The 27039-nt window shown below is 42.0% G+C and overlaps 1 protein-coding gene across 2 annotated transcripts in view; it reads right to left on the bottom strand.

The window, feature by feature from the left end:
* The window catches only part of NGEF (neuronal guanine nucleotide exchange factor), a 179239-nt gene that overhangs the window by 22755 nt on the left and 129445 nt on the right, over positions 1-27039 (bottom strand). For both annotated transcript variants that reach the window (XM_075861321.1, XM_075861322.1), the window contains 5 exons: positions 23259-23388; positions 3715-3789; positions 1837-1926; positions 958-1121; positions 283-438 (listed from right to left, as the gene is read on the bottom strand). In XM_075861321.1, the coding sequence (XP_075717436.1) occupies positions 283-438; positions 958-1121; positions 1837-1926; positions 3715-3789; positions 23259-23388 (615 nt within the window). The remainder of the gene's footprint in view (positions 1-282; positions 439-957; positions 1122-1836; positions 1927-3714; positions 3790-23258; positions 23389-27039) is intronic.

Below are 27039 nucleotides of genomic sequence, written 5' to 3'. Positions count from 1 at the left end.
GTCTGGATGTGGAGATAATGTCGCTGAACTGAAATGGAACATTATTGAATGTCTATACCAAGCGAATATCTATATCAAATTCAACTATCATGTTTCTTGGCAAAGTTTTTTTCATCGCAAGCAGGGAAAACATGTAGAAGTTCACCAACTGCTCATATTATTAATTTATCATTCAGTGGGAACTTATTGTTGGCTAATGTGTCAAGCAAAAACTGGTATCAACAGAGGGCACAGTGATTCGTGGTCATACCTGATGTAAGTTAGTACTAACAATGTACTCACTGGGATGAAGCCTTTAACATGTAAGTAAATTCCCTTTCATGTGCATTTTCCAGGAGTTTCAGGATAAAGACATTGGCCAGGGACTGTCCTTGGTCTTCCAGCTCCTCTACACGCAGGAGGCCACGTGCAGCAACGTCAAATACTTGATACCGTTCCCTGAATGCGAATAACATGTGTGAGATGTGGCATAGCAGTAAGTTGACAATATATTATACCACAGAAAATACATTCATTACGCAGTTATATTGGGTTAGTAGCATTTATGGACCTTTGATATAAGGCAATCTTGTGCAGAACATAACTTAGCAATATGCCACCCCAATGAACATGTATTTTAGCTCAAATATTACTAGCTACACTCTCTAAAGAAAACTACAAAAGTGAAAAGTAGAATGCAGGTCTCCATGTAGAAATACTCCAACTTCGGTCCCCACAAGACGAATGCATATGCAGGTCTCCTACAGAAGAATATAGAGGCCTGATCCAGGGTCTCAGCTCCATTATTGGCTTAGAGATAAACTTTCATATAACCATTTAATTTTAATGATCTCAAAAAAAGCCGCCATGAGACCCATGATATGATGATATAGTGGGTATATGTTTGGTTCCTGCCACCACAGTTCCCCGATCCTGTTCTCCTTTTAGTCAGGTTTGTCTTCATCATGGTCTACTCACCCAGGCAGACGTTTACAAAGTAGCAGCAGATCATTGAAAAGGAACAGATACACGGGGCGGAATAGCTTTTTAGTGCGGAGGGTGCGAGAAGTACGCGGTCCAGACATCTGCTGCAGTTCTCCCTGCTTTAACAACCAACGTGAGTGAGAGATGATTGGCACAGACTGTCAAGAAAAAGAAGAGACAATTTACCTGAGGAGAACAACACAGTGAAACAAAAACATTTGGATATAAGGCTAAAGTGATTTCAATTAAATGTGGAACCAAATACTCAAGAAAACGTCCATGTCACTTAGGGCTCATGCCCACGGCCATAATAGGGCGGCCAGAGGTGCATGAGCCCATTATCGTACATATGTATGCCTACGATTTCATTAACAAAAAAAAATTGGGCCATTCTCAATCGGACTGCATATGTACAGAGATATTCTCCCCTAGAATTGCTTTATACTAAAGGACCCGTACAACCTTTCGTGTGAATGAGCACTTATAATGGTAAGCTTTGGAGATGAGAGTTACCTTTTCACGTGCAAGTTTTTTTCTCTTTCTAATATATTTTGAGTATTTCCCCGCAAATAAAATCAGTTACTAATAAATATAAAGCCCAGGGTTCTCGTCTTCTGTCAAGTGGCTAAAAAAATCTATTCAGACATTTCATATTTATATCTGTTTCCGGAAAGTTGATTCACAATCAATATAAATATGATTCCAATCTAATTGGGGTTATGACCTACCTATACCAGACTCCTGAGTGGAAAATCGATGAGACTAGGAGTAGGATATTTTACCTTAGCCAATATTTATCTTCATTTCATGCTTCTTATTTATGTATATTCAGGACAGAATGTACATGAAAAATAATCGGAAAAACGAATATACCTTGATCTTAAATTCAAGTGTCTTCTCTATGCTGATGAGCTGCTCTGTACGACTCATCTTCCGGACTCCATCATTACAGGCACGCACCAGCTACACAACACAGGACAAAAGCAAGGTGAATCTTATAGAAAAGCAAACAGCAAGGTCTATGTACCTTAAAGAACTGCAAAATGAATGGAGGAAATATACATTTGGTAAGATGAACAGAATCTGGCTACCCAACTACGAGCTTCCAGTGTACACTGCCATTAGGTTCCCAACAAAAATGGAGAAACTTATTTCACATCAGCTCTGAATAAAAAAAAAGTACGTAACATACTTGTAACATAACAGGTTCTCTATATATTAACATAAAAATTGTACAGGTGCAGCAATCTTTAACTTTACCCTAAGGTCTCTTGCACACAACCATTGTGCCACCCGGTAGTCTTCCCAGACCCATTCACTTTAGCGGGTGAATCGGGTCTGTGAAAAATGGTCCGAGTCTCCGATCCGAGGAAAGATTGAACATGTCCTATCTTTCCTTGGATCACTGATGGAACTCGGACGGCACACACGGTCGTGTGCATGAGGCGTTACCACGTTAAATACACTTTGGTAAAAAGATTGGACTCTGTTAATGGCTTTTATTGTGTAATATCACGCTGCAGAAAGTTAAAAGAGTCAAGTTAATTGTTGCTACATCTGTACAAACACTGAGCACATGTAGTGCTCACACTTCCTAATATGAAGTGGGTAAGGCCAAAAAATTCTCCCTTTAATTTAAAAAAAAATGCTAAAAATTGGGACAGTGGCTCTCCCGATTGTGGTGTACAAGAGGCCTTATAATGTCTCAGGGACTGTGGCTGCTTGGGGAGGTAGCAGCTTAAATACATACAGTTGATAAGGTTGTAAAAAGACACAGCACCATCATGTCCAACCTATAATCCTACTGTATACAGATGTAGGGAACCTGAATTTGTCATTTAGGTCCTTGGGATTTTATCATGTTTCATTGTTAAAGCATCATGTAAACTTTTTGAGCAAAAGGCATTGCAGTAGGTTTATATGTAACCCTATATAAAACCACGGATATCACAAAGAGATGTGTTAAATAACATATACACCTCTGTATGTACATGATTTTGAAGGCAACTCTATTCAGTCCATAGCCCTCCACAGCTAACTGAAATATGGCCTGTCAGAACTCATCCTGTAAAAGGCAATATACATATCCAAAAAAGGTCTCGATGGCCTAGATTTGCTGCATATGTCCCTCTAGAGTATCTAAATGGATAGGCTGCAGGTATATAATTACCACAACCACCAAAATTAGCTACTTAAAACACTGTATATTAAAAAGGACATAACTTTGCTAAACATCGCCCCCTACTGCTAAGTTTTGAGGGAAAACCAATGATGTACTAATAGCAGTCAGGGAGCGGTGTGTCTCATGAGTGGTGTCATGGTTCTGAAATGCAGCCAGGGTTCCTGGTACAAGAACCAAATGTCCGGCATTATAAATACCATTTCGTAGACCTTATCACCCCCCTTGGATAGTTGCCATTATTCATACAGATTTTCTAAAAAATATTAACAGTTAAAAATAACAATAAATGGTAAAAATGAAAGCTGGAAAATAAAAATCAATGCAGTTATTCAAAGGCAGAAATCAGCTGCTCATTGTTCCTTTAATATCCACTGCTACTTCGCTTCTGGGTTTCTATTTGGCTCTAGAAGTGACCTATTATTTCTAAAGATCTATTTGTAGCGTTCTTGCACCATTAGGGGTTATTTTTTTGTTATAAGTCACAGATCATAATACAAGACGTTGGGTCTGAAGCTTTTATAAAACGTGTAAAAAAAAATCCTACAAGTTTTCTATGGCATGTTTCTTACTTTCTCCAGCTCCCGGTGCGCTTGTAGTGCTGAAGTCTCCCGCTCCGACCCCTCCTCCACTTTAGTCAGAATATTCTGCCAAGAAAAGAGCAACACAAACAAAGATGTTAACAGCCATGTTCTTGTATGGTAGACCAACTATGTGACTTGGACTAAAGCTTTTATCATCTATTCACAATGTCCTGGTTTATTCTTTATATGGTCTCTCTGCCTCATTATCGGTTATCTCAGCTCAATCTTTTACATAGATACATAGTTAGCACGGTTAAAAAAAGACCCATGTCCATCAAGTTCAACAAAGGGATGGGAGAAAGGGACATGGGTAAACAGAATAACTTAGTACTATCCCTTTTGATCCAGAGAAGGATTTTTAAAAATAAAAAATAAAAATAATCTGCTCTAAAAAGGAAGAATTTTGTTTCTGGTCTTGTGAGACTGGATTATTTTGCAGTCTGGTGGAACAAACAGGTCTTGGATATTCATACAGGGTATTTATACGGTAGGTTGCGTGGTATCACTTGAATAGGGCTAAGTAGCAATACCAGGAACAGCCCACGGAGAAGAGCGGCGCTGTTTATGAAAAAGAAAAAAAGATCATTATTTTTTTTTTCCCTGCATTTTTTTAGCAACTGTTGCGTGAAACACGTATGACACACGGATGACGTACGAGTGCTGTCCGTGATTTTCACGCACCCCCAGGCTTCAATGAGCAACGTGGTCCATAAAACGGACCAGAATAGGACATGCAGTAAGTTACACGCAACGAAAACACGCTGCATGTGAAATCTGAATAGCCCCATTGAATTGCACAGGTCCGTGTGCTGTCCGTTTTTTTAACGGACAGCACACGGACGGACGTATACAATGTTCGTCTGAATAAGGCCTTATGCAGAGTTAGGGCATGACCAGACGTGGCGGAATTGCTCTGGAATTCCGCTGCAGACAGTCCGCTGCGGAAATCCGCAGCGTACACGTTTCTCCATTGCTTTCCACAGCTTTTTAGTGAGGTTCATTTACATGTTGCGGAAAACTCCGCTGCGGACCATAGGCTGCGGTGCGGAATTTGGTGTCCGCAGCATACACTGCGGACATGTAGCGGACTTGTTGCGGACTCATTGCGGAATTTCTCTATTGACTTCAATGGAGAGTCAAAATTCTGCAATGAAGTCTGCAGATGTTATGTGTGTTGCGTAGCGTATTTGTTTTACGATCATGACATTTCTCCATTCTGGCTGGACCTATGTATTTCTAGGTCTACAGCCAGACTGAGGCCCCATGCACACTAACGTAAAAACGCCCGTAATCACGGGCGTTATTACGGCACGGGCAGGCCCATAGAAGTCAATGGGGCTCCCGTAATTACGGGTGACTACGTGTGTGCACCCATAATTACGGGAGCGTTGCTAGGCGACGTCAGTAAATAGTCACTGTCCAGGGTGCTGAAAGAGTTAAGCGATCGGCAGTAACTGTTTCAGCACTCTGGACAGTGACTTCCGATCACAATATACATCAACCTGTAAAAAAAATAGAAGTTCATACTTACCGAGAACTCCCTGCTTCTTCCTCCTGTCCGGCCTCCTAGGATGACGTTTCAGTCTAAGTGACGGCTGCAGCGGTCACATAGACTGCCGTGTTATCCAGGGAGGTCGGGCTGGATGTTGAAAGAGGGACGCGTCACCAAAGCAACGGCCGGTAAGTATGAATTTCTTTTACTTTTACTACGGAAAGGGCTGTCCCTTCTCTCTATCCTGCACTGATAGAGAGAAGGGAAAGTACTTTCACCTCAATACGCAACGGCTAGTCCGCATCAATTTAATGCCCATTTTAGGCAGAACCGCAACAAAATCTGCAACGCAGATTCTGTGTGGCATTGATGCGGACAGTGGCTGAAGAAATACGCCACGTCTGGTCATACCCTTACATTTCACTTCTCTGTCGGTGTTAGGCCAGGATCACACACACAGTTTTGATGCCATTTTTGGCTCAGTTCTTTTTTCGGTGAAAGACAGAAATGGTTCCAAAAGGAAGAAAGGTATAAAGAAAAGACTGATGCATCTCCTTACTATTATGTCCACTCCTGTTTGTCTCCAAAAACTGAGCGTGTGATCCTGGCCTAATATTGTGTCATGTTGCTTACACCTATGTCTGACATTCTATTATTGAATCAGGAGGCTCTGGATGAACAAAAGTAATGTCCTGGCAGAACAGAGGAAAGTGAATTTCCCTTTGCAACCTTTATAAACATGATATCTAGTCCTATTATCCATAGAATGAGTATAGAATTCTTTTCTATTATTTAGCTTCATATACATGGTAGTTTTCGTTATGTTAAGTGCCATATTGTAATAAATGGAGACTGGAATGCAAAGTTAATGTCAGCAGCAGTCAGTCACTACACACATTCCTGGTGTTCAGTCAGTCAGTAAAATTAAGGTTTATTATGTCTTATCTGGTATAAATGTACAAATAGCTGAAATAACATATAACTAACTGAGCATTATAGGGTTGTGATCCGTAACTTTGCTGCTGTGACGCATGTGATACTGCCATTTATAACAGGGAGCGGCTGGAATTCTTATGGCGTATAACTGATAATAACACAGAGAGAAACTGAGAAGATATATGAGTAGAAACCGATACATTGCAGATTTATCGTATATATATATATATATATACATGTATATATATATATATATATATATATATATATATATATATATATATATATACACATATATATATACAGTGAAGGAAATAAGTATTTGATCCCTTGCTGATTTTGCAAGTTTGCCCACTGTCAAAGATATGAACAGTCTAGAATTTTTAGGCTAGGTTAATTTTACCAGTGAGAGATAGATTATATTAAAAAAAAATAAGAAAATCACATTGTCAAGATTATATATATTTATTTGCATTGTGCACAGAGAAATAAGTATTTGATCCCTTTGGCAAACAAGACTTAAAGGGAATGTGTTGCCAGCAAAACATGTTTTTTTTTTTTTTAGTTAAACTATTAGTGTGTAGGTGATTAAACATTGTTCTAATTTTTTATTTTTTTTTCACGAGTCAGGAAATATTATAAATTGGATTCAATTTATAATATTTCCCAGCACTGGTCACTAGATGGAGCCATTCCCAAAATTGCAGCATTGCATGTGGTAAAGCAACCACATTGCTTTATGCTGCAAAATTGGGTAAAAATCCCTCGCTCTAGTGAGCTCTCAGAATCCCCCCCTCCTTTATCCTGGCTAGTGCCGGGAGAAACGAGGGGTTTCAACGGTCTAACCTCCTACACTGTGTGTCGCCATTTTTTGAGCTAACACACAGTGTAGTAGGTTTACATACAGTAGTAAACACACACTGAAACACGAACATACATAGAAATAACTTACCTGCTCCAGTCGCCGCCGCTCCCTCCGGTCCATCCGCTCCGTCTGCTGCCGCTGCTCCATGTGCACAAGTCCGGAAGCCGCGACCGGAAGTAGTAATCTTACTGTCCGGCCGCGACTTCCGGTCCACAGGAAAATGGCGCCGGACGGCGCGCATTTCAAATTGAACTGTGTGGGAGCGGCGCATGCGCCGTTCTCACACAGCGGCGTACACGATAGTGGATGGAACGGGCCCCGTTCGCATTCCTTATGGGACTGGAGCTGCCGTATTCCATGTCTGTATGTGTCGTTAATCGACACATACAGAAATGGAAAAAAAAATGGCAGCCCCCATAGGGAAGAAAAAGTGTAAAAATAAAAAAAAGTAACACACAAACACACAAATTAATCCAAATGTTTTTAATAAAGCACTAACATCTTTAACATATTAAAAAAAAAATTTGGGTGACACTGTTCCTTTAATACTTGGTGGCAAAACCCATGTTGGGTTGCACAGCAGTCAGCCTTTTTTTGTAGTTGATGATGAGGTTTGCACACATGTTCGATGGAATTTTGGCCCACTCCTCTTTGCAGATCATCTGTAAATCATTAAGATTTCGAGGCTGTCGCTTGGCAACTCGGATCTTCAGCTCCTTCCATAAGTTTTCGATGGGATTAAGGTCTGGAGACTGGCTAGGCCACTCCATGACCTTAATGTGCTTCTTTTTGAGCCACTCCTTTGTTGCCTTGGCTGTATGTTTCGGGTCATTGTCATGCTGGAAGACCCAGCCACGAGCCATTTTTAATGTCCTGGTGGAGGGAAGGAGGTTGTCACTCAGGATTTGACGGTACATGGCTCCATCCATTCTCCCATTGATGCGGTGAAGTAGTCCTGTGCCCTTAGCACAGAAACACCCCCAAAACATAATGTTTCCACCTCCATGCTTGACAGTGGGGACGGTGTTCTTTGGGTCATAGGCAGCATTTCTCTTCCTCCAAACACGGCGAGTAGAGTTAATGCCAAAGAGCACAATTTTAGTCTCATCTGACCACAGCACCTTCTCCCAATCACTCTCAGAATCATCCAGATGTTCATTTGCAAACTTCAGACGGGCCTGTACATGTGCCTTCTTGAGCAGGGGGACCTTGCGGGCACTGCAGGATTTTAATCCATTACGGCGTAATGTGTTACAAATGGTTTTCTTGGTGACTGTGGTCCCAGCTGCCTTGAGATCATTAACAAGTTCCCCCCGTGTAGTTTTCGGCTGAGCTCTCACCTTCCTCAGGATCAAGGATACCCCACGAGGTGAGATTTTGCATGGAGCCCCAGATCGATGTCGATTGACAGTCATTTTGTATGTCTTCCATTTTCTTACTATTGCACCAACAGTTGTCTCCTTCTCACCCAGCGTCTTACTTATGGTTTTGTAGCCCATTCCAGCCTTGTACAGGTCTATGATCTTGTCCCTGACATCCTTAGGAAGCTCTTTGGTCTTGCCCATGTTGTAGAGGTTAGAGTCAGACTAATAAATTGAGTCTGTGGACAGGAGTCTTTTATACAGGTGACCATGTAAGACAGCTGTCTTTAATGCAGGCACCAAGTTGATTTGGAGCGTGTAACTGGTCTGGAGGAGGCTGAACTCTTAATGGTTGGTAGGGGATCAAATACTTATTTCTCTGTGCACAATGCAAATAAATATATATAATTTTGACTAAGTGATTTTCATTTTTTTTTTTTATATAGTCTATCTCTCACTAGTAAAATTAACCTAGCCTAAAAATTCTAGACTGTTCATGTCTTTGACAGTGGTCAAACTTACAAAATCAGCAAGGGATCAAATACTTATTTCCTTCACTGTATATATGTATATATATATATATATATATGTATATATATGTATATATATATATAAATAAAACATATTTAAAGCCCAGTTGTATAAAAAAGAAGCAACAGGTGTTGCAGGTAACCCAGTGTCCCACTCCTCCAATGTGAATCCTCATGTTCTGGAAGCGGAGATGTGCCGTGTTGTTTGTCGGGGTCCTGATACTGCAAAGCTGGGAGTGACTAGTGGATTTCTTCTCCTAAAATAATATAGTAGCTCCGTAGAGTCAGAAAAATAAATCCTCATATGTCTTCTTGCCGGACACCTGTGGACAGGGCCAGATTGACCTGTAGGCCTTGACGCTCCATAGGGCCTTGCATTTTATTATTGAGCTACTCCCACAGCTAATGGGGGTTTCTAATGAAGTATCGCGGTCATTTCTATTTATGCATTTTCTAATGTAAATTAGATGGACAATCTTACTGCCAAAACAACTTTCACTTTTCTATAAACATGCCCACTCAGATCGCCCATCAATGTCTATACAGAGACAGGAGGGGAGGCACGGGCACTGGGCTCTGCGCCAGGATAGCAATAGCATTTGTCAGAATTGCTATTTCCCCTGAGAATAGTTGCACAGAGTTATTGAAGACCATTGCTGAAAGTGTCATTCATCTAATAATGTTAGGATATCAGAGATGGCACCTGATACCGCACAACCAGTGTATGGGCTGCAGCAGTTTTTATTACGGTTTCTGGATGATTATTATGGAGACAGAGTCATCGCTCATCTTTTCCAAATGAATTAAGTTGTTTGCGCTGTCAGATCTGTTTCGGTGGGATACAAATACGCTGTAAATCTATTAGTAAGCAGACAGTGATTAAACAGAAGTGTGATAATGATGCTTCCCAGTCCCTGGACACTTATTGCACGTCTAACAGACAGTTCTTCATCAAGTCTTTATAACCGGAAGCTTATCTCATTGTAAAACATGGTCTGTTAGGATTACAGAGGTTCTATGCGCTGTACATTACTGTTCATTTAGCAATTTGCTTAAATCAGAAATTCAGCGGCAGCCCCCAAGCTCAGATGTCGGGAGCCAGTGTAACAATACTCACTATACAGCGCCTGCTCTTATGATTTTTTAATAGGAGTAAAGTGCACTCAGATTTGCACTGTAATCTTGCACAATCTACAAATGCATTAATGAGTACAGATCATGAAGTATTTTAATCATCCAAACTCTGTTTTCCCGCCTGCAGAAAGGATTCCCAGCTCCAGGGTCTAAAAAACGTCAGCTGCTAAGGGTGCCCGCTTTGGCTGCCTGTAGATGTCATGACCAAGCACTCCTCCGCACAAAGGAGTCAATAGAGGAAGAGAGACTCTTAGCTGAGTGGAGATAATCCTGGTACATTTCATTTTAATCAACCTTAATATTTTATTTTTATCCTTAGGCAAAATATATGTCCATGCAATAAGAGAGGCTGGATTCAGGGAGCAATGGTGGAAGGCCTCTTAATAACTGACTGACAGTGGGAACGCGCAAGAAGGGGCTGCTACAAGTATCCACATACCTTTACAGTGTTTTGTACAGTATACTGTAGTCAGCATTGGGGTTTCTTAGACCCACCAGAGGAGATGACTCTGAAGGCCCACCCTCCATCTATATAGAATATGTACATGTCCACTTTTCATTTCATCATAGTCCTTGTTGTTATCAATGTACATATCATCAATAAAGTCTAATAGGTAATTTGTGAATAGATAAGAAATAGATCCTACTGGCAAGTCAGTGGCTGCAAGGAGCTTAAAATGAGGTTCCTTTAAGGCCCATTATTGTGTTAGAGCCGGGGCCACTGGACGATTCTCTGGTGGTCCAGTCCGACCCAGACTGTAGTAATGCTAAGCTGAGTCATATGAGACAGACTGGTTGTCAAGCTGTGTGTCCCTAGCAACTAGTCTGTCTCAGACTGCTCAGATTTTCAGCTCAAGGCTCAACTGGCACTCATTCAGAGATGGGGCGAGAAGGCACAGAATTACTTAATCCACAGTTTTTTCTATCTCTTGCTGCCATATCAATTTAGGTGGAGAACTTCTTTAAAGTTTTGTTTCTATAATAAACTTAAGGAGAGGTCAGAACTGAATATGATACTGTACTATGCATATTTTCAGAAAGACAAGAGACTAGATGTATTCACCCCACAGATGATTTAAACCCATGTGTGTGGAATGTTACTGGATGTAGCACGACTAGATAATTGCTGGTAATCTGACTTAGATTATTATCAGATAGCATGTCTGTAAAGATTGCACTGTGCTAATGAATAACAGGAACTTTTTAGCACTTCGGAGTCTAATCACAAATAATCTCAATGATATTGTAATATGGTGTGGTCCGAATCAATTAAAATGTACCACAAATGTTTATAGCATATTAGAATGGTGAAGAGTATTTAAAGAGGCTCTGTCACCAGATTTTGCAACCCCTATCTGCTATTGCAGCAGATCGGCGCTGCAATGTAGATTACAGTAACGGTTTTATTTTTAAAAAACGAGCATTTTTGGCCAAGTTATGACCATTTTTTTAGTTATGCAAATGAGGCTTGCAAAAGTCCAAGTGGGTGTGTTTAAAAGTAAAAGTCCAAGTGGGCGTGTATTATGTGCGTACATCGGGGCGTTTTTAATACTTTTACTAGCTGGGCGCTCTGACGAGAAGTATCATCCACTTCTCTTCAGAACGCCCAGCTTCTGCCAGATCACGCTGTGACGTCACTCACAGGTCCTGCATCGTGTCAGACGAGCGAGGACACATCGGCACCAGAGGCTACAGATGATTCTGCAGCAGCATCGGCGTTTTCAGGTAAGTCGATGTAGCTACTTACCTGCAAACGCTGATGCTGCTGCAGAATCAACTGTAGCCTCTGGTGCCGATGTGTCCTCACTCGTCTGACACGATGCAGGACCTGTGAGTGACGTCACAGCGTGATCTGGCAGAAGCTGGGTGTTCTGAAGAGAAGTGGATGATACTTCTCATCAGAACGCCCAGCTAGTAAAAGTATTAAAAACGCCCCGATGTACATAATACACGCCCACTTGGACTTTTACTTTTAAACACACCCACTTGGACTTTTGCAAGCCTCATTTGCATAACTACAAAAATGGTTATAACTTGGCCAAAAATGCTCGTTTTTTAAAAATAAAAACGTTACTGTAATCTACATTGCAGCGCCTATCTGCTGCAATAGCAGATAGGGGTTGCAAAATCTGGTAACAGAGCCTCTTTAAGTACATGTTGTATTGTGCTTCATCTGCTTTAAATGGTGTCTTTATATTTTATATATCAGCTGAAGCTCCCCTGTATGAGCTTAGTCCCCAGCTTCTCGTTGCTGAGGAGTTCTTTTATTCTGTGTGCCCACAATACAGAGGGTAGGTGCCACAAACTAGTGTTTGCTCCTGATGCAAGCATGGCCAAGACTGTCTAAAATCCAGCGGTGTTTAGAATATCTTGTGACTGCCAGAACTAGTGGGTTGGTTGCCTCCGGCTTCTCTCATTCGTTGTAGTACAGTATTAATAGAGCAGGTCTATTCGGGACATATGGGCAGCCAGAGCTGTAACTTACATGCTGCTACTTGGCAGTGAGTTTATAATGTATACTGCCAGCCATGGAAGACAATGTATGGGTTAAGAAAACTGGAAAACTCAAACTTGGCACATATATCAAAAACATGATTAACAACATATTGTAATACATTGCAATCTTGTAAGAATTCATAAGATTTGTTACTTAAGTGGTAGGTAAACTTTAATCACCGTTGCATAGCTAAAGAAATACCTGTCTTTTAAAGGGTAAGTAATGTTATGTAGGACCTGTTCACATCTGCGTTAGGGTCCTCGGTCATAGATATGGACGAAAATACCAGAATCAATAGCACAGCATGTTGCGCTATTGTTTCCGGTAAACCACGGACACCAATTACAGAAACTTGATAGAACTAATTCAAGTCAATGTGTTCTGTTGGGCTCCGGTTGTTTCCGTCGTTCAACAGAACCGGTGCTTTCGGAACTTTCGTTGTTCTGTTTCGGAGAAGAACATTGGAAACACAGGTGTGAACATGTCCTGAGGCCTCATGCACATGGCCGCAGATCTGTGTTGTATGGCTCTGTAATATAGGGCTCCATAGTGGGACTTTATGTGCCACCACATAGGGTGTTCATGAGTTCTCATGTTCATGCACACACTATTAGCTATAGGGTTTCCATGAGAGATGTTCTGTGTAAAAATATATGTGTCATGATGGGGGAAGGGTCAATAGATTCACTTTTCTGGCTAATAGAAAGGATATTGATCGGTTTTAGCAGATAATCCCTTAAAAACATTATTTTCAACTGAACTTGACTTTCAATGGGACACATTTATAAAAGTATCACAGTTTTTTTCTAATTGAAAATAGTTTTCAGTTTGGGCATGTGGTTTTCTAAGCAAATGGGCAGAATTTATAAAGCACATGCAATATTTTCTATGCCAGAAAACTGTTGGACTACCTACCCCAGGTGTAAATTGTGGAAGTGCAGTACATGCGTCCAATTCACATACAGTCCCGTAATCGTTTAAGAAATTGCACATTTTTTGCCAAAAAAAACTGCGGATATTCCTACTGTATATGTGTTATTTCTTAAAAAAAAAAAAAAAAGTTTACAAATGAAACTGGTTTTGCCCATAGCAACCAATCATATTGTGTTCATTTTCTAGTGTAGGCCAGAAAATGAAAACAGACATTTGGATGGTTGACATAGATAAACTATTAAGATGCTGTAATTTTCATAAATGTCCCACAATGTTACTATCAGAATTGCTGTGAATAATCAATCTTTCTTAGCAACATCTGTAGTCATAGAAACTATGAGCAGGCAATAGTTGTTGCCATGGTGACAAATATTTTCAAAGAAGTAATTTTTTCGACTCATATAGCACGTGGGCTTGTTTTAGATCTGGTGCAAGGAATGTAATGGTGGTGATCATAGTGATCCGTTTCACTGCTGAAATGTTCAGTATGTTCAATGTGATTCACTGGGAGCATCTCATGGTTGACGGAAGGAAACAGATTGAAGCTTGTTGTCCTCTCTGTTTCTTATATTCAGACACAGTGACAGCTTATATTGCAATGCCTGTGGTAAGGAGAAAAGATTACCGGGTGCATTTCAGCATGGGCAAAAGGGGCAATGGCCTGGTGTGCTGACCTTTTAGGGCCTACACCAACCCATTTCCATCCCAAGTGGTGTACTAGCTCATCGCAAACTTTTGTTATGCCACTAGCTGTAGAATTCTATTATTTAAGCACTATATAGAACTGTTATGTACTGTATGGTGATATGGTATACGTGCTGTAGGGCCTAATATTTACTTTAACGCCCACTTCTAGATAACTAAAAGGTCCATATGACAAAACTCCTCTTAGCAGTATTAAAAACAATTTCTGCTATTTCCGAAATATGCAGCTATCAAACATTTTCACTCAGCAGTGCCACCTATCTTACCCTATATACCAGTACCAACACATTGCATTTCTCATTCTCCTACTGTGTTGTCTCATGGCAGATTGAGTTACACTGTTGCCCATATGGCATTGCCTAAAACAAAGTGCCTCAAAATAATGGCTGAACAAAAAAGCAACATAAGAGTGTGGTTTTGCCAAGTTTTTTGCTGCTTGGCTGAAAACTGCACTGAAAAACGTAGATGTATTTTTATCGCGATTTGCAGCGGTTTTGCAGTTAGCATGGAAACTGCTGCAAATCGTGGTTTAAACGCATGCAATTTAGACAGCCCACTATAATAACTGTGTCTGTGTAGTCTGGACCTCCCCCTGTAACATCAGTCTGGCTGTGGTCCACCTCTGTAACATCTGTGTATTCTATACGGCCCGTTATAAAAGCAGTATGACTGTGTAGTCTGGATCACCCCCTATAAGAGTAGTCTAGCCGTGTAGTCTAGAATCCTCTATAACATCAGTTTAGCTGTGTATTCTATACTGCCCCTATAAAAGCAGTCTGGGTGTGTATTTTATAATTCCTTCTATAATAGCAGTTTGGGGCATCCCCTATAACATCATTCTAGCTGCGAAGTCTAGAGAGACCCCTATAACAGCAGTCTGACTGTGTCGTTTATAATTCCCACTATAACAGAAGTTTGGAGTGCCCCCCTAACACCAGTCTGGAGCGCCCCCTAACACCAGTCTTAGGCCTGATTTACACGAGCGAGTGCGTTTTGCGCACACAAAAAACGCGGCGTTTTGCGTGCGCAAAATGCTCTTAACAGCTGCGTGTGTCATCAGTGTATGATGCGCCACTGCGTGATTTTCGCGCAGCCGCCATCATTATGACGCTCCATTTGGATGTTTGTAAACAGAAAAGCACGTGGTGCTTTTCTGTTTACATTCAGAGTTTGACAGCTGTTGCGCGAATTACGCAGTTCGTATGGAAGTGCTTCCGTGCGGCATGCGTGGTTTTCATGCACCCATTCACTTCAATGGGTGCGTGATGCGCGAAAAACGGCGACATATAGAACATGTCATGAGTTTTACGCAGCGGACCCACGCTGCGCAAAACTCACGGACTGTCTGCACGGCCCATAGACTTGTATAGGTCCGTGCGACCTGCATGAAAAGCATTCGCGTCGCACGGACGTATATCACGGTCGTGTAAATGATGCCTTACTGTGTAGACTTGACCAGATCAGACTACATAGGCAGACTGCCGTTTTTAACACATTTTTTTTTTAATTTCAACTCAGACCCTGCAGGAGACAAGCAAAGTTAAAAAATGAGATAAATGTTACAAAATTGGTTAATTTTAGGTTTCTCTGACATTTTTAAAGCGAACCAACACCAATAAATAATTTTTATTTTGGTCTCCCAGGGTCAGAAGATTGTAGACCTGGGTGTCTCACTATATAATCATAATTTTTGACACCAGCGTTCCTCAACCTCAGTTCTTCATGTTTATGCTTCTCGCACACCATCATATTGCACAGAACTCGTTCTCAAGTCTGTTTACAAGGAACAACGCTCCATTTATTCAGCACCAATCTGCTCAATTTAAATATTCTAAAAAGAGGTGTCTGAGAGTGCAATGTGCTTTGAAACTGTTCTGGGGATGAAATCAGACTTGGGAGGGTTCTGCTGTGGTTTCTAAATGACTATGCAGCAATAAGGCGACCGCATCATGTATTACACAAGGAGGATTATTCATAGTCAATAGACATTAGTAGTATAACCATATTCCTGTGTAATGCTCGCTGCTTGTGGCCAATGCATTTAAAGACGTATGAAATGAAAAACATCATCTACTAGTATGGTTAATGCCATAAGAAAATAATTTTAAAAGTGCCATGTTTGGAAAAGCTATTTTCATATCCTATTTCCAAATTCTGAGGTAATAGAAGGGCGGGGGGGGGGGGTCCTCTGTTCAGGATCCTCATCTCATGGCCAGAGTGGAGAATGATTACAATGAGTGTCTTTAGCTCTGGAGGACCTGTCCTGTACTGCATCACACAGTCAACCCATTGATATGAATAGGCAGTGGCGTAACTACCACTATAGCAGCCGTAGCAGCTGCTATGGGGCCCGCAGCATAAGGGGGCCCATACCGCCGCCGACACCCCCCCATATGCCCGGTGGTGCCGCTAGCAGCCGTTATCGCTCCTACAGCGGTAGCGACGCTACTACGGGGCGCACGCCGCCGAGCCTCTAATATTTATGGGCTGGGCGGCATAGGACCCTCTCATGCCCGGTGGTGTCGCTAGCACTGGAGGGCGGCCCATTGCTAGCAACAGCCACCCTCTCTTGCAGTAATTGTACCTGCGTCTATAGTACGCAGGTACAAACACATGCGTTAGTCCTGAATGGCCGGGCACGTTCCGTGCCTGACCATTCAGCCCCTTACAATGTCACTAATTGGCGAGGCAAAATGACTTGCCCCACCAATCAGCACCTTTCAACAACGCTAGCGACGCGATGATGTCATCGCACCGCTTGCGTGGTTGAAAGGCGCTGATTGACGGGGCAAGTAATTCTGCCCTGCCAATCAGCGCCTTTCAACGATGCGCCGCTTGCGTTGTTCTGCTCCAGCAGACCTGCTCAGAAGGGAGCAGATCTGCATTGCCACCGGACGGCGCGGGAACAGAATCAGGGTGAGTATGTAATTTTTTTTTTTTGAGTGGCATTATCTACAGTAGGGGCTCTATCTACAGATGGGGTCTATATGTGGGGATGTGGATGACTATATACAGGGGGAGCTATATGTAGGACACTATCTACAGGGGTGGGCTATATGTGGAGTTCTATCTATACGGGGAGCTATATGTAGGGCACTATCTATAGGGGTGGGCTATTTGTTGGACACTATATACAGGGGTGGGTTACCTGTGGGACACTATATACAGGGGGAGCTATATGTGAGGCACTATCTACAGAGGTGAGCTATATGTGGAGCACTATCCATAGGGGGAGCTAATTGTAAGGCACTATCTACAGGTGTGGGCTATATGCGGGGATGTGGAGCACTATATACAGGGGAAGCTATATGTAGGGCACTATCTACAGGGGTGGGCTATATGTGGAATACTGTCTACAGGGGCGGGCTATATGTGAGGCACTATCTACAGGGGCTCTATGGGGGTCACTATCTACAGGAGGGCTATGGGGCACTATCTACAGGGGAGGGCTTACCTGTGGGGCACTCTCTACTGGGGGGCTATATGTAGGACACTGTCTACATGGGTGGGCTATATGTGGGACACTGTATACAGGGGGAGCTATTTGTAGGGCACTATCTACAGGAGTGGGCTATATGTAGGGCACTGTCTACAGGGGTGGACTATATGTGAGGCACTATCTACAGAGGCTCTATGGGGGTCACTATCTACAGGAGGGCTATGGGGGCACTATCTACAGGGGGCACGGTGTGTGTGGGACACAGTGTATGGTACTATTATAATCAGGGACACAGTGTATAGTGCTATTATCGTTAGAGGTGCAGTGTATTGTGCTATTATATTTAGAGGTGTTGAGATTTTATCTTAGTTTTATAGGTGCAGAAATGTTTTAAAAGTGAGAATCTGAAGACATCTGTGCAGTAAACTGCAGAAATGGGTCGTGGCCGGGAGAAATCCATCATAGAAGGAGGGAGAAGAAAAGAGAAAAAGAACTAGAATTTGAGATGTCACCGGTGAGTCACTTAATGTAAATGCTTATTCTGCCTCTAATCAGTACTGTAGTCACTGTGTGATCTGCAGCGGGTGATATGATTTTTTTTTGTGAAACAGCATCTCCCAGCATATCCTTACCATTCTTCGGGCCATGCTGGGAGCTGTAGTTTTACGCCGTACAAACCTATAAGGCAGGGGTTGCAATAAATTGAGCAGTATTTGTTCTGGTGCTGTATATATGTACTGAGCTTTGTTCTGATGTTGTATTTATGTACTGAGCATTGTTCTGGTGCTGTATATATGTATTGAGCTTTGTTCTGGTGTTGTATTTATGTACTGAGATTTGTTCTGGTACTGTATATATGTATTGAGCTTTGTTCTGGGCTGTATTTATGTATTGAGCTTTGTTCCGGTGCTGTATTTATGTACTGAGCTTGGTTCTGGTGCTGTATTTAAGCACTGAGCTTCGTTCTGGTGCTGTATATATGTACTGAGTTTAGTTCTGGGGATGTATCTTTGTACTGAGCTTTGTTCTGGTGCTGTATTTATGTAATGAGCTGGGTTCTGGGGCTGTATTTATGTTCTGACCTTGGTTCTGGTATTGTATATATGTACTGAGCTTGGTTCTAGTGCTGTATTTATGTACTGAGCTTGGGTCTGGTGCTGTATATATGTATGAGCTTGGTTCTGGAGCTGTAATTATATAGGTTATATTTATAATAACAAAATTGCAGGGCAGATGGAATTGGTATCAATTCATTGTATATAATGGGAACATGTCTGGTAGTTTTAACCCCTTGAACCTCCACCATGCGGTAATACATGACCTGACAATATTTCCAAATGTATGTTTTTTTCAGATGCAGCAAAATCTATAAAATCAACTTTTAAAACGGCGCACACTATATGCTAATTACTAAGTCCTGCCTCCAAACCCAGCTTTCCATGTTTGATTGAAATCCCCCTGGCTGATACAACTTTCTCGGATGCGCCATTGCCTTGTACTACTTGGGGGGCTGATTGGACAGCGTCAGATGCTGTGAAGATGGCTCCACCCAGGGAGATTCACTGCAGTTCACGCCTTGTTGGCTTACTACAGTGAATTACCATATCCAGCGCCCAAAGTACGGAGCATAATTATTTAGGAACAGGGGCGAGCAGAATAAAAACAAAAACAGCGCTGGAAACAGAGGGAGCGGGATAAAGCTAGTATATGTGAGTTGGATGTTAGGTCCTGGTGACAGGTACTCTTTAAGTCTGGTCTGGGATCTGATTAAATTAGGGGTCCAGTCTTGGGGTCTGATTTAATTTTGAAATATGATCAGGGGTCTGAATTAATTTTGCACAAGTGCAGGCTCAAAGATGTCTCAGCAGCAAACTATGCAGTCATCAGGAGACGATATCACAGCGGTCTGAACCGGATGGAGATGAAAAGTAAAGAGAACGTCTACAATCAGAAAAAAACGTCACCTGTGAGTCACTGAATGTAATAGGTATGTATTCTGTCTGTGACTGCGTCTGATCAGTTCAGAATTTAGACTAGTTTAACATGGCCATAATACAGATGCAGTTTAGGGTCCGTATTATGTCACACAGTTCTACTCATGGGTCAGAGTGCTGTGGTGCAATACGAACCCAATAATACCTTTGTATTATAGATGCATTTTTCTTAATTTGGACCTAATGCTGTATTCACATGGTTGTGTGATAAGTAACTGTGCGGACTGTAAATTCTGCATATAAAAAAACTGATCAGAACTGATCAGACCCTATAAATTTGCTGCTACCTGGTCACAGCGGAATTCCGTAGCAAATCCGATAGGTCTGAACATACCCTAAGAAGAAATCAGGAAAACCAACCCAAATTAAAAGTTTTGGGAAAGGCTGTCCTGCATACCTCTGATGGGTTTACAATCTGTTTTTGATATAACGTATACAGCACTTAGGCTGAGCAACAATACAATAGATAGTGTGGAAGATAGCTGATAAATAATATTGTATTGAATGAGGAATATAGTTATAGATTGAGGGTGTTGGAAGAGAAACTTGCATATGTGGGTTTATGGATAAACACTTCTCTCTCTGTTGCTGTGGGTGGGTGGGTCACAGGTCAGTGGGGTGGAATTGAAAGCAATATTTAAAAAAAGAAGTCAGGTGCAGGATTAGAACAGGAGATGGTAATGCTGGAGGATGGGTCCCAGGAGAGAGAGAGTATAGTAACGTGTTGTCCTGTGTGTGTAATAAAAAGAAGAGTATTTTATGTACTGTAAGGAGCACTGTATGGGGGTATTATTTACACATGGCATGGTGATATTATTTGGACTTTGTATGGGGGTATTATTTACACATGGCATGGTGATATTATTTGGACTTTGTATGGGGGTATTATTTACACATGGCATGGTGATATTATTTGGACTTTGTATGGGGGTATTATTTACACATGGCATGGTGATATTATTTGGACTTTGTATGGAGATATTATTTACACATGACATGGTGATATTATTTGTACTTTGTATGGGGGTATTATTTACACATGGCATGGTGATATTATTTGGACTTTGTATGGAGATATTATTTACACATGGCATGGTGATATTATTTGGACATTGTATGGGGGTATTATTTACACATGGCATGGTGATATTATTTGGACTTTGTATGGGGTATTATTGACACATGACATGGTGATATTATTTGGACTTTGTATGGGGGTATTATTTACACATGGCATGGTGATATTATTTGGACTTTGTATGGAGGTATTATTTACACATGACATGGTGATATTATTTGGACTTTGTATGGGGTATTATTTACACATGGCATGGTGATATTATTTGGACTTTGTATGGGGGTATTATTTACACATGGCATGGTGATATTATTTGGACTTTGTATCGGGGTATTATTTGAGTACTGTAGGTATCAGTTCAGCATCTCTCGCTTTTAGACAGTATTATATAGATGTTGTGTTACACTATTTTTAGGCATTGTATAGGCACTATTTGAACATTGAAAGTTATTATTATGACTGTTTGTTATTATGTTGGTATTGTATGGGATTATTATTTCTATATAATATTGTAGTAATATTGAGTACATGAGGATATATTCAGTCATAATGCTTTAAACAGCATTAGGCTCTGTGCACATAAGCATGGGAGGCTCTGTTTGGAGCCTCCATAGCAGATCCGGCCGAGATTATTGGAAACAATAGCGCAGCATGCTGCAATACTGTTTCCTGCAAAAACCATGGACACCCCGACATAAAGCCGATGGAACCCATTAAAGTCCATGGGTTCCGTCGGCCGGCGGTGGTGTACATGGTGCAATGGAACCATTGTTTCCAGTATTTTCTTGTTCTGCTTCTCTGTTGGAGCAGAACAACCGAATGACCCGACCTAGGTGTGAACCCAGCCAGAGATGTAAATATGTCCCTGCCTTGTAACAGTGATATTGTGCTGAAGGAAGAAGCAAAGTGTAGCAGGTAGGAGCCAGTTAGTTAATGGTGTTTTTATAGTGCAAATTTCAGGTGTAAGATAAGAGATATGTGATTTAAGCTACAGTTTATATTGTCAACCATACAGCTTAAAATGTAAAGTAACGTTATTATTTTTGTCTAGAGTTGGTGAAGGTCCCCAAGTTAGTAGCGAGGCCCTGATAAATGAACTGCTCCATATCCTAGACACCCTTAATCTGGCCGTGGCTGTGCCTAGATGTCCGTTGGACAGCCATCGCCCAACAATGTATTAGGGCTTACATAGGATCTTTAGGAGAAGTCTAGTGAACCATATATTATCCTGTAATCCTAATGTGCAACACCTCTACAGTAAATTATAAGAATATTATAAGTCTACGTATAAAAACATGAGGCTTCAGGGAAATTCTTTACAGGTCACCAAACTCCATGGGGACTTATATTCTTAATAATGTATCATAGGAGGTACATTATTCCTTAAAATATACAACTGCTGCGGAACCTCTTTATGAAAAGTAAGAAGAAGCTTCATGTGTATCACTAAATGAATAACATGAATTGCTTCTTCTTCAAAGCGAGGGGCCTATGAGGTGTGCATTACAGTGCCAGCCAGAGTGTGCCCTCATACAGTGCCAGGCGCCCCTATCTCTGCCAGCTTTATAATTTAACTCTAAAACAGTGCCAGCCATAACTGTCTCTTTGCAAGTCATAGCCACAATAAATCCCTAAAGGAAACCTTTCAACTTGCTTATGCTGCGCTGAAACACTGAATTCAGCGGGGTGTCACTTATGTGAATGTATTTTAGCTGTGTAGAACTTACATCTGTTGTTATATAGGAGTGTTCACACATGTATGAGTTAATAAAGTCATTTTTTTTGTAGCAAATCACCCCTCTAGCCTCGCTCCTCAAAAATAATAAAAGAAGAAAACTCCCTACGTCAATTAGCTCAACATATCGTTTAACTTTACTGCACTGCTAGAACTATATAGAATATAGGTTACAGCGTAGAGAAGCACACAAAAGATATAGAATATTACACATGGAGATAAAGGGTGTAACTATGTGACTAGGGATTTTATAGGAAAAGTAGGCATATGGGAAAAAAAAATCTCAAGGGAGCTGACTCATAATACAATAAACCTTTGCAAGAGCGAACAGAACCAGACCGCGACACTATGAGGACAGTGCAGAGTAGGCGTCCATGCGACTGGCATTGTACGACGGCACATTGAGTTTCTAAGGGGTCTGTATAACTGACCCATAGGCACTGTGTGATGACGAATGGTGTCGTCATGTGATGTCATATTCTCCCTTAGAAACAGTTCTACTATGGGAGAATGCCTCCATAATACTGCATGCGTTAGAGCATGCAACCATTTTTTTTCTGACAGATTCATAAAAACCTTTGCGTTCCCCTATGTAAAAACTGAAGATCATGGAGGTAGCGTACAACATGGATCCATAAAATGGCCATGTACATGGCAGTAATTATATAACAGGGGACTAAATGGCTTAGGGCTGGACTGCACATTCTGGAAGCTCCATGTTTTAGGACATATATCAATAATATTCATTCACCGAACAGAGCTGCCAGCTTCTTCATATTTAGATGGAGTTTGGTGACATAAATGAAGACTTTGAAACCTTGCTTGTACAGTACCTGTACCAGGAGTTTGAGTCGGGTGATCCTTTGAAATGGTAAGATGAGGAATGAAGAGAATGGAAGACCTCTGCAAATCGGATTAGTTTCCAAATGCGCTACTGCTTCCCGAAATTCTGTCCTTTCTTGACTGACGAACATAAGCAGATAAAGAAAAAAAAAGAAAAGAGAAACATTATTTAAGGAGACAATGACGGGTTGAATAGAAAAGCTGTTTTTAAAATGTTTGCTTGCGGTCATTGCAATTTACATTCAGAGTTATGGCATAGTGCTGCTCACACATCTGCAGTTGATGTTTCAGGATAGTTAATAGGTAATATTCTGTAAGCAGCAGCAGAAATGTCTCTCCTGTAAGGTCTTGACTGTCCTGGGTTTAGTGCTGGTGCAGTTGGAAATAATTATCATTCTTTCCTGGCGCCATGCACTGCCCACGCAAGAACTAGGAGCGGAGGTGGCCGGGGCGGCAGAAGCAGGTGAGTTATGTTTGTGTATGGGATGTGTGTGTATGTTAGTGTTATACTGTCTGATTACCACTGTATCTAATCCTCCTACACTGTGCATTCGCTCAGAAAATGGCGGCACACAGTGTAGGAGGTTTGAAGATTCAACCCCCTCCTTCTCCTGGCACTATCCAGAATAAGGGAGGGGGGATTGTGTGAGGACACTAGAGCGAGCGTGTCTACTCCAAATTTGCAGCATAAAGCAATGAGGTCGCTTTACCACATGCCAATGCTGCAATTTTGGGAATTGCTCCCTCTAGTGACCAGCACATGGAAATGTTATAAATTAGAATCTAATTTATAATATTTCCTGACTTGTGAAAAAATTAAAAAAACTAAAACAATGTGTAATCATTTATATACTAACTGTTTAACTGAAAAAAAAAAAATTCTAGCGACACATTCCCTCTGAGATCTCCTACTTTATTGCCACAAATTGGGGCAAATAGGAGAACCATAACAAAATATGACTTTTGGGCCAAAAACAAATATTAGTCTTCAAATATTACCATATGAATAATCTCTAAAAAACTATGATCAATAATATACATGTAGAAGGACTAGATGAGTGCACTACTCCGCAGACAATGGGCTTATGAAGAGCAACTAAATATGGAGGAGGGGTGTTTCTCCTGACTTTTTACTGTCTGCAATAAAATTACAAAAAGCAAAACAGCTGGTAAATATGTGTAGAATAGAAGTACCGGTAGCCAAAAAAAACCTTGCACCTCGGGCAACTTTGAGAATTCAAAATAATAATTGCCCGTTGCAAATGTGCAAAAAAACGATGGTCAAATTATGCCGAAAATCTATTGTGCAGACATAAAAATGATCATTTGTGTGATAAAGATGAATTGTCTCTATTCTTCAGTATTATAATTCAAACTCATTGGTCAGGATGGGTAAAAATTGCTAGCTACATTTTGTTCTCAACCAGCTCTTTAATAATGACAGGTTACTTGGCCTTTCCTACACAAAGAAAAATCTTTATAAAGAGCATTTCCCATTAAAATAAATACACAAAAACTGCCGTGCCAGATGACAACTGATATTGATGTCATCACAACTCCCACTAAGGATTCTAGATAGAAAATGTGGAATTATGTGGGATTTAAAAAAAAGTCAACTTTTTGTTTTTCCAGAAACAGCACCACTCTTGTCCATGGGTTGTGTCTGGTATTGCAACTCATCATCATTGAAGTGAACAGATCTGATCTGCAATACCAGACACAGCTCATATATTAGTGGCACTGTTTCTATGCTGGTTTTTACAGTGGCGGACACAGACTGCAAAAGGCCCCTGTGCAGATAATGTGCCAGGGCCCCCCCGCCCCCCCCCCCAATACCGACAAAGTTACCTAAACATATATATGCATATAAAAATAAACCTTACTAATAAAAATTATGAAGGAAGATTTATATTGTACATTTTATTACCAGTTTAGAACACAAGTAACACATTTTTTTCCGGGTTAAATTCTTATCTAAACTAAGTCCCTAAATGTGGGCAAAGAAAATGAAAAACCTATACTCACCTCCTCCGGCGCCTCCGTTCCCCCTCCGCAGCCCCTATCCCTTTCTGTGTTTACAAAGCTGCTGTGGTGACGCGCGGTCGATGGCACATGACCGCTGCAGCCAATCAATGCCCTCAACAGCGATTTGCTGTGGAACTACTGTCCTCAGCAGCACACCAATGAGGAGTTATTGGCAGCAGCGGTCACGTGCCATCGGCAGCGCGTCACCAGTGCAGCCTTGTACACTTGTAACACAGACCGAGACAGGAGGATGGGGGCTGCGGCGGGTGAACGGAGGCGAGGGAGGAGGTGAGTATAGTTTTTTTATTTTCTTTGCCCACATTTAGAGACTTAGGTTAAATTGAATCATTGAATATAACACAAAGCACTCATGCAACTGAGATGCAATAATTTAGATGATCTTATCATGCTTAGCTTACTGCACTGTTACCTATCAAGCAGGACTGAATCTCAAGATATCTACAGAGGGGGCTGTATGGCGTTATCTACAGGGGGGACTGTATGGCGCTATCAACAGAGGGGGCTGTATGGCGTTATCTACAGGGGGGACTGTATGGCGCTATCTACAGAGGGGTCTGTATGGCGCTATCTACAGGGGGGTCTGTATGGCGCTATCTACAGGGGGGACTGTATGGCGCTATCTACAGGGGGGACTGTATGGCGCTATCTACAGGGGGGACTGTATGGCGCTATCTACAGGGGGGACTGTATGGCGCTATCTACAGGGGGGACTGTATGGCGCTATCTACAGAGGGGGCTGTATGGCGTTATCTACAGGGGGGCTGTATGGCGTTATCTACAGGGGGCTGTATGGTGTTATCTACAGGGGGGACTTTATGGCGTTATCTACAGTGGGGTCTGTATGGCGTTATCTACAGGGGTTCTGTATGGCGTTCCCTACAGGGGGGGTCTGTAGGGAAAGTCATACAGCCCCCCCCTGTAGGGAACGCCATACAGACCCCCCTTTAGGGAACGCCATACAGACCCCCCTGTAGGGAACGCTATACAGCCCCCCCTGTAGGGAACGCTATACAGCCCCCCCTGTAGGGAACGCCTTACAGCCCCCCCCTGTAGGGAACGCTATACAGCCCCCCCCCTGTAGGGAACGCCATACACCCCCAATCACTCAAAAAAATGCGACCTACAGTGTGAAAAGACAAAAGACATGTATCCCCTATCCACAGGATAGGGGATACATGTGTGATCGCTGGCATTGATAGGGAGAGCGGGGGACCGAAAGTCCCCCGAAGTTCTCCATCACTCACCTCTGACTTCCGGTGTCTGCGCAGCTCAAGTGTGACCGGCGCTCCATTCATTTCTACGGAGCTGCCGACACAGACCCCGGAAGTCCGAGGTTTGTGATGGAGAACTTCAGGGGACTTTCGGTCCCCCGTTCTCCCTATCAATGCCAGCGATCACACACGTATCCCCTATCCTGTGGATAGGGGATACATGTCTTATGTTTAATGGCAGAGCGGGGAGATACTCCCTGCTCTGCCGTAGTGTTCCGTGGCATCGCGCTGTAGCAGCCATAGCGGCAGCTAGCGGAGATTCCGGCCAAGGTGGGGGCCCGTGCCGGCAGGTGACGCGGGCCCCCTCATGCCGCGGCCCCGTAGCAGCCGCTACGGCTGCTATAGCAGTAGTTACGCCCCTGTGTTAGGGGGAGTTCACACTGAGGTTTTTTTCGCGAAAAACGTCAGAAAGTGCCTCCCATTGAAATCCATGAAATTTTTCCTGCGAGCAGTA

The sequence above is a fragment of the Rhinoderma darwinii genome, chromosome 4, assembly GCF_050947455.1.
Source record: "Rhinoderma darwinii isolate aRhiDar2 chromosome 4, aRhiDar2.hap1, whole genome shotgun sequence".
Lineage (NCBI taxonomy): Eukaryota > Metazoa > Chordata > Amphibia > Anura > Rhinodermatidae > Rhinoderma > Rhinoderma darwinii.
Note: the sequence above shows the minus strand (reverse complement) of the source record. Positions and strands in the feature narration are given on the sequence as shown.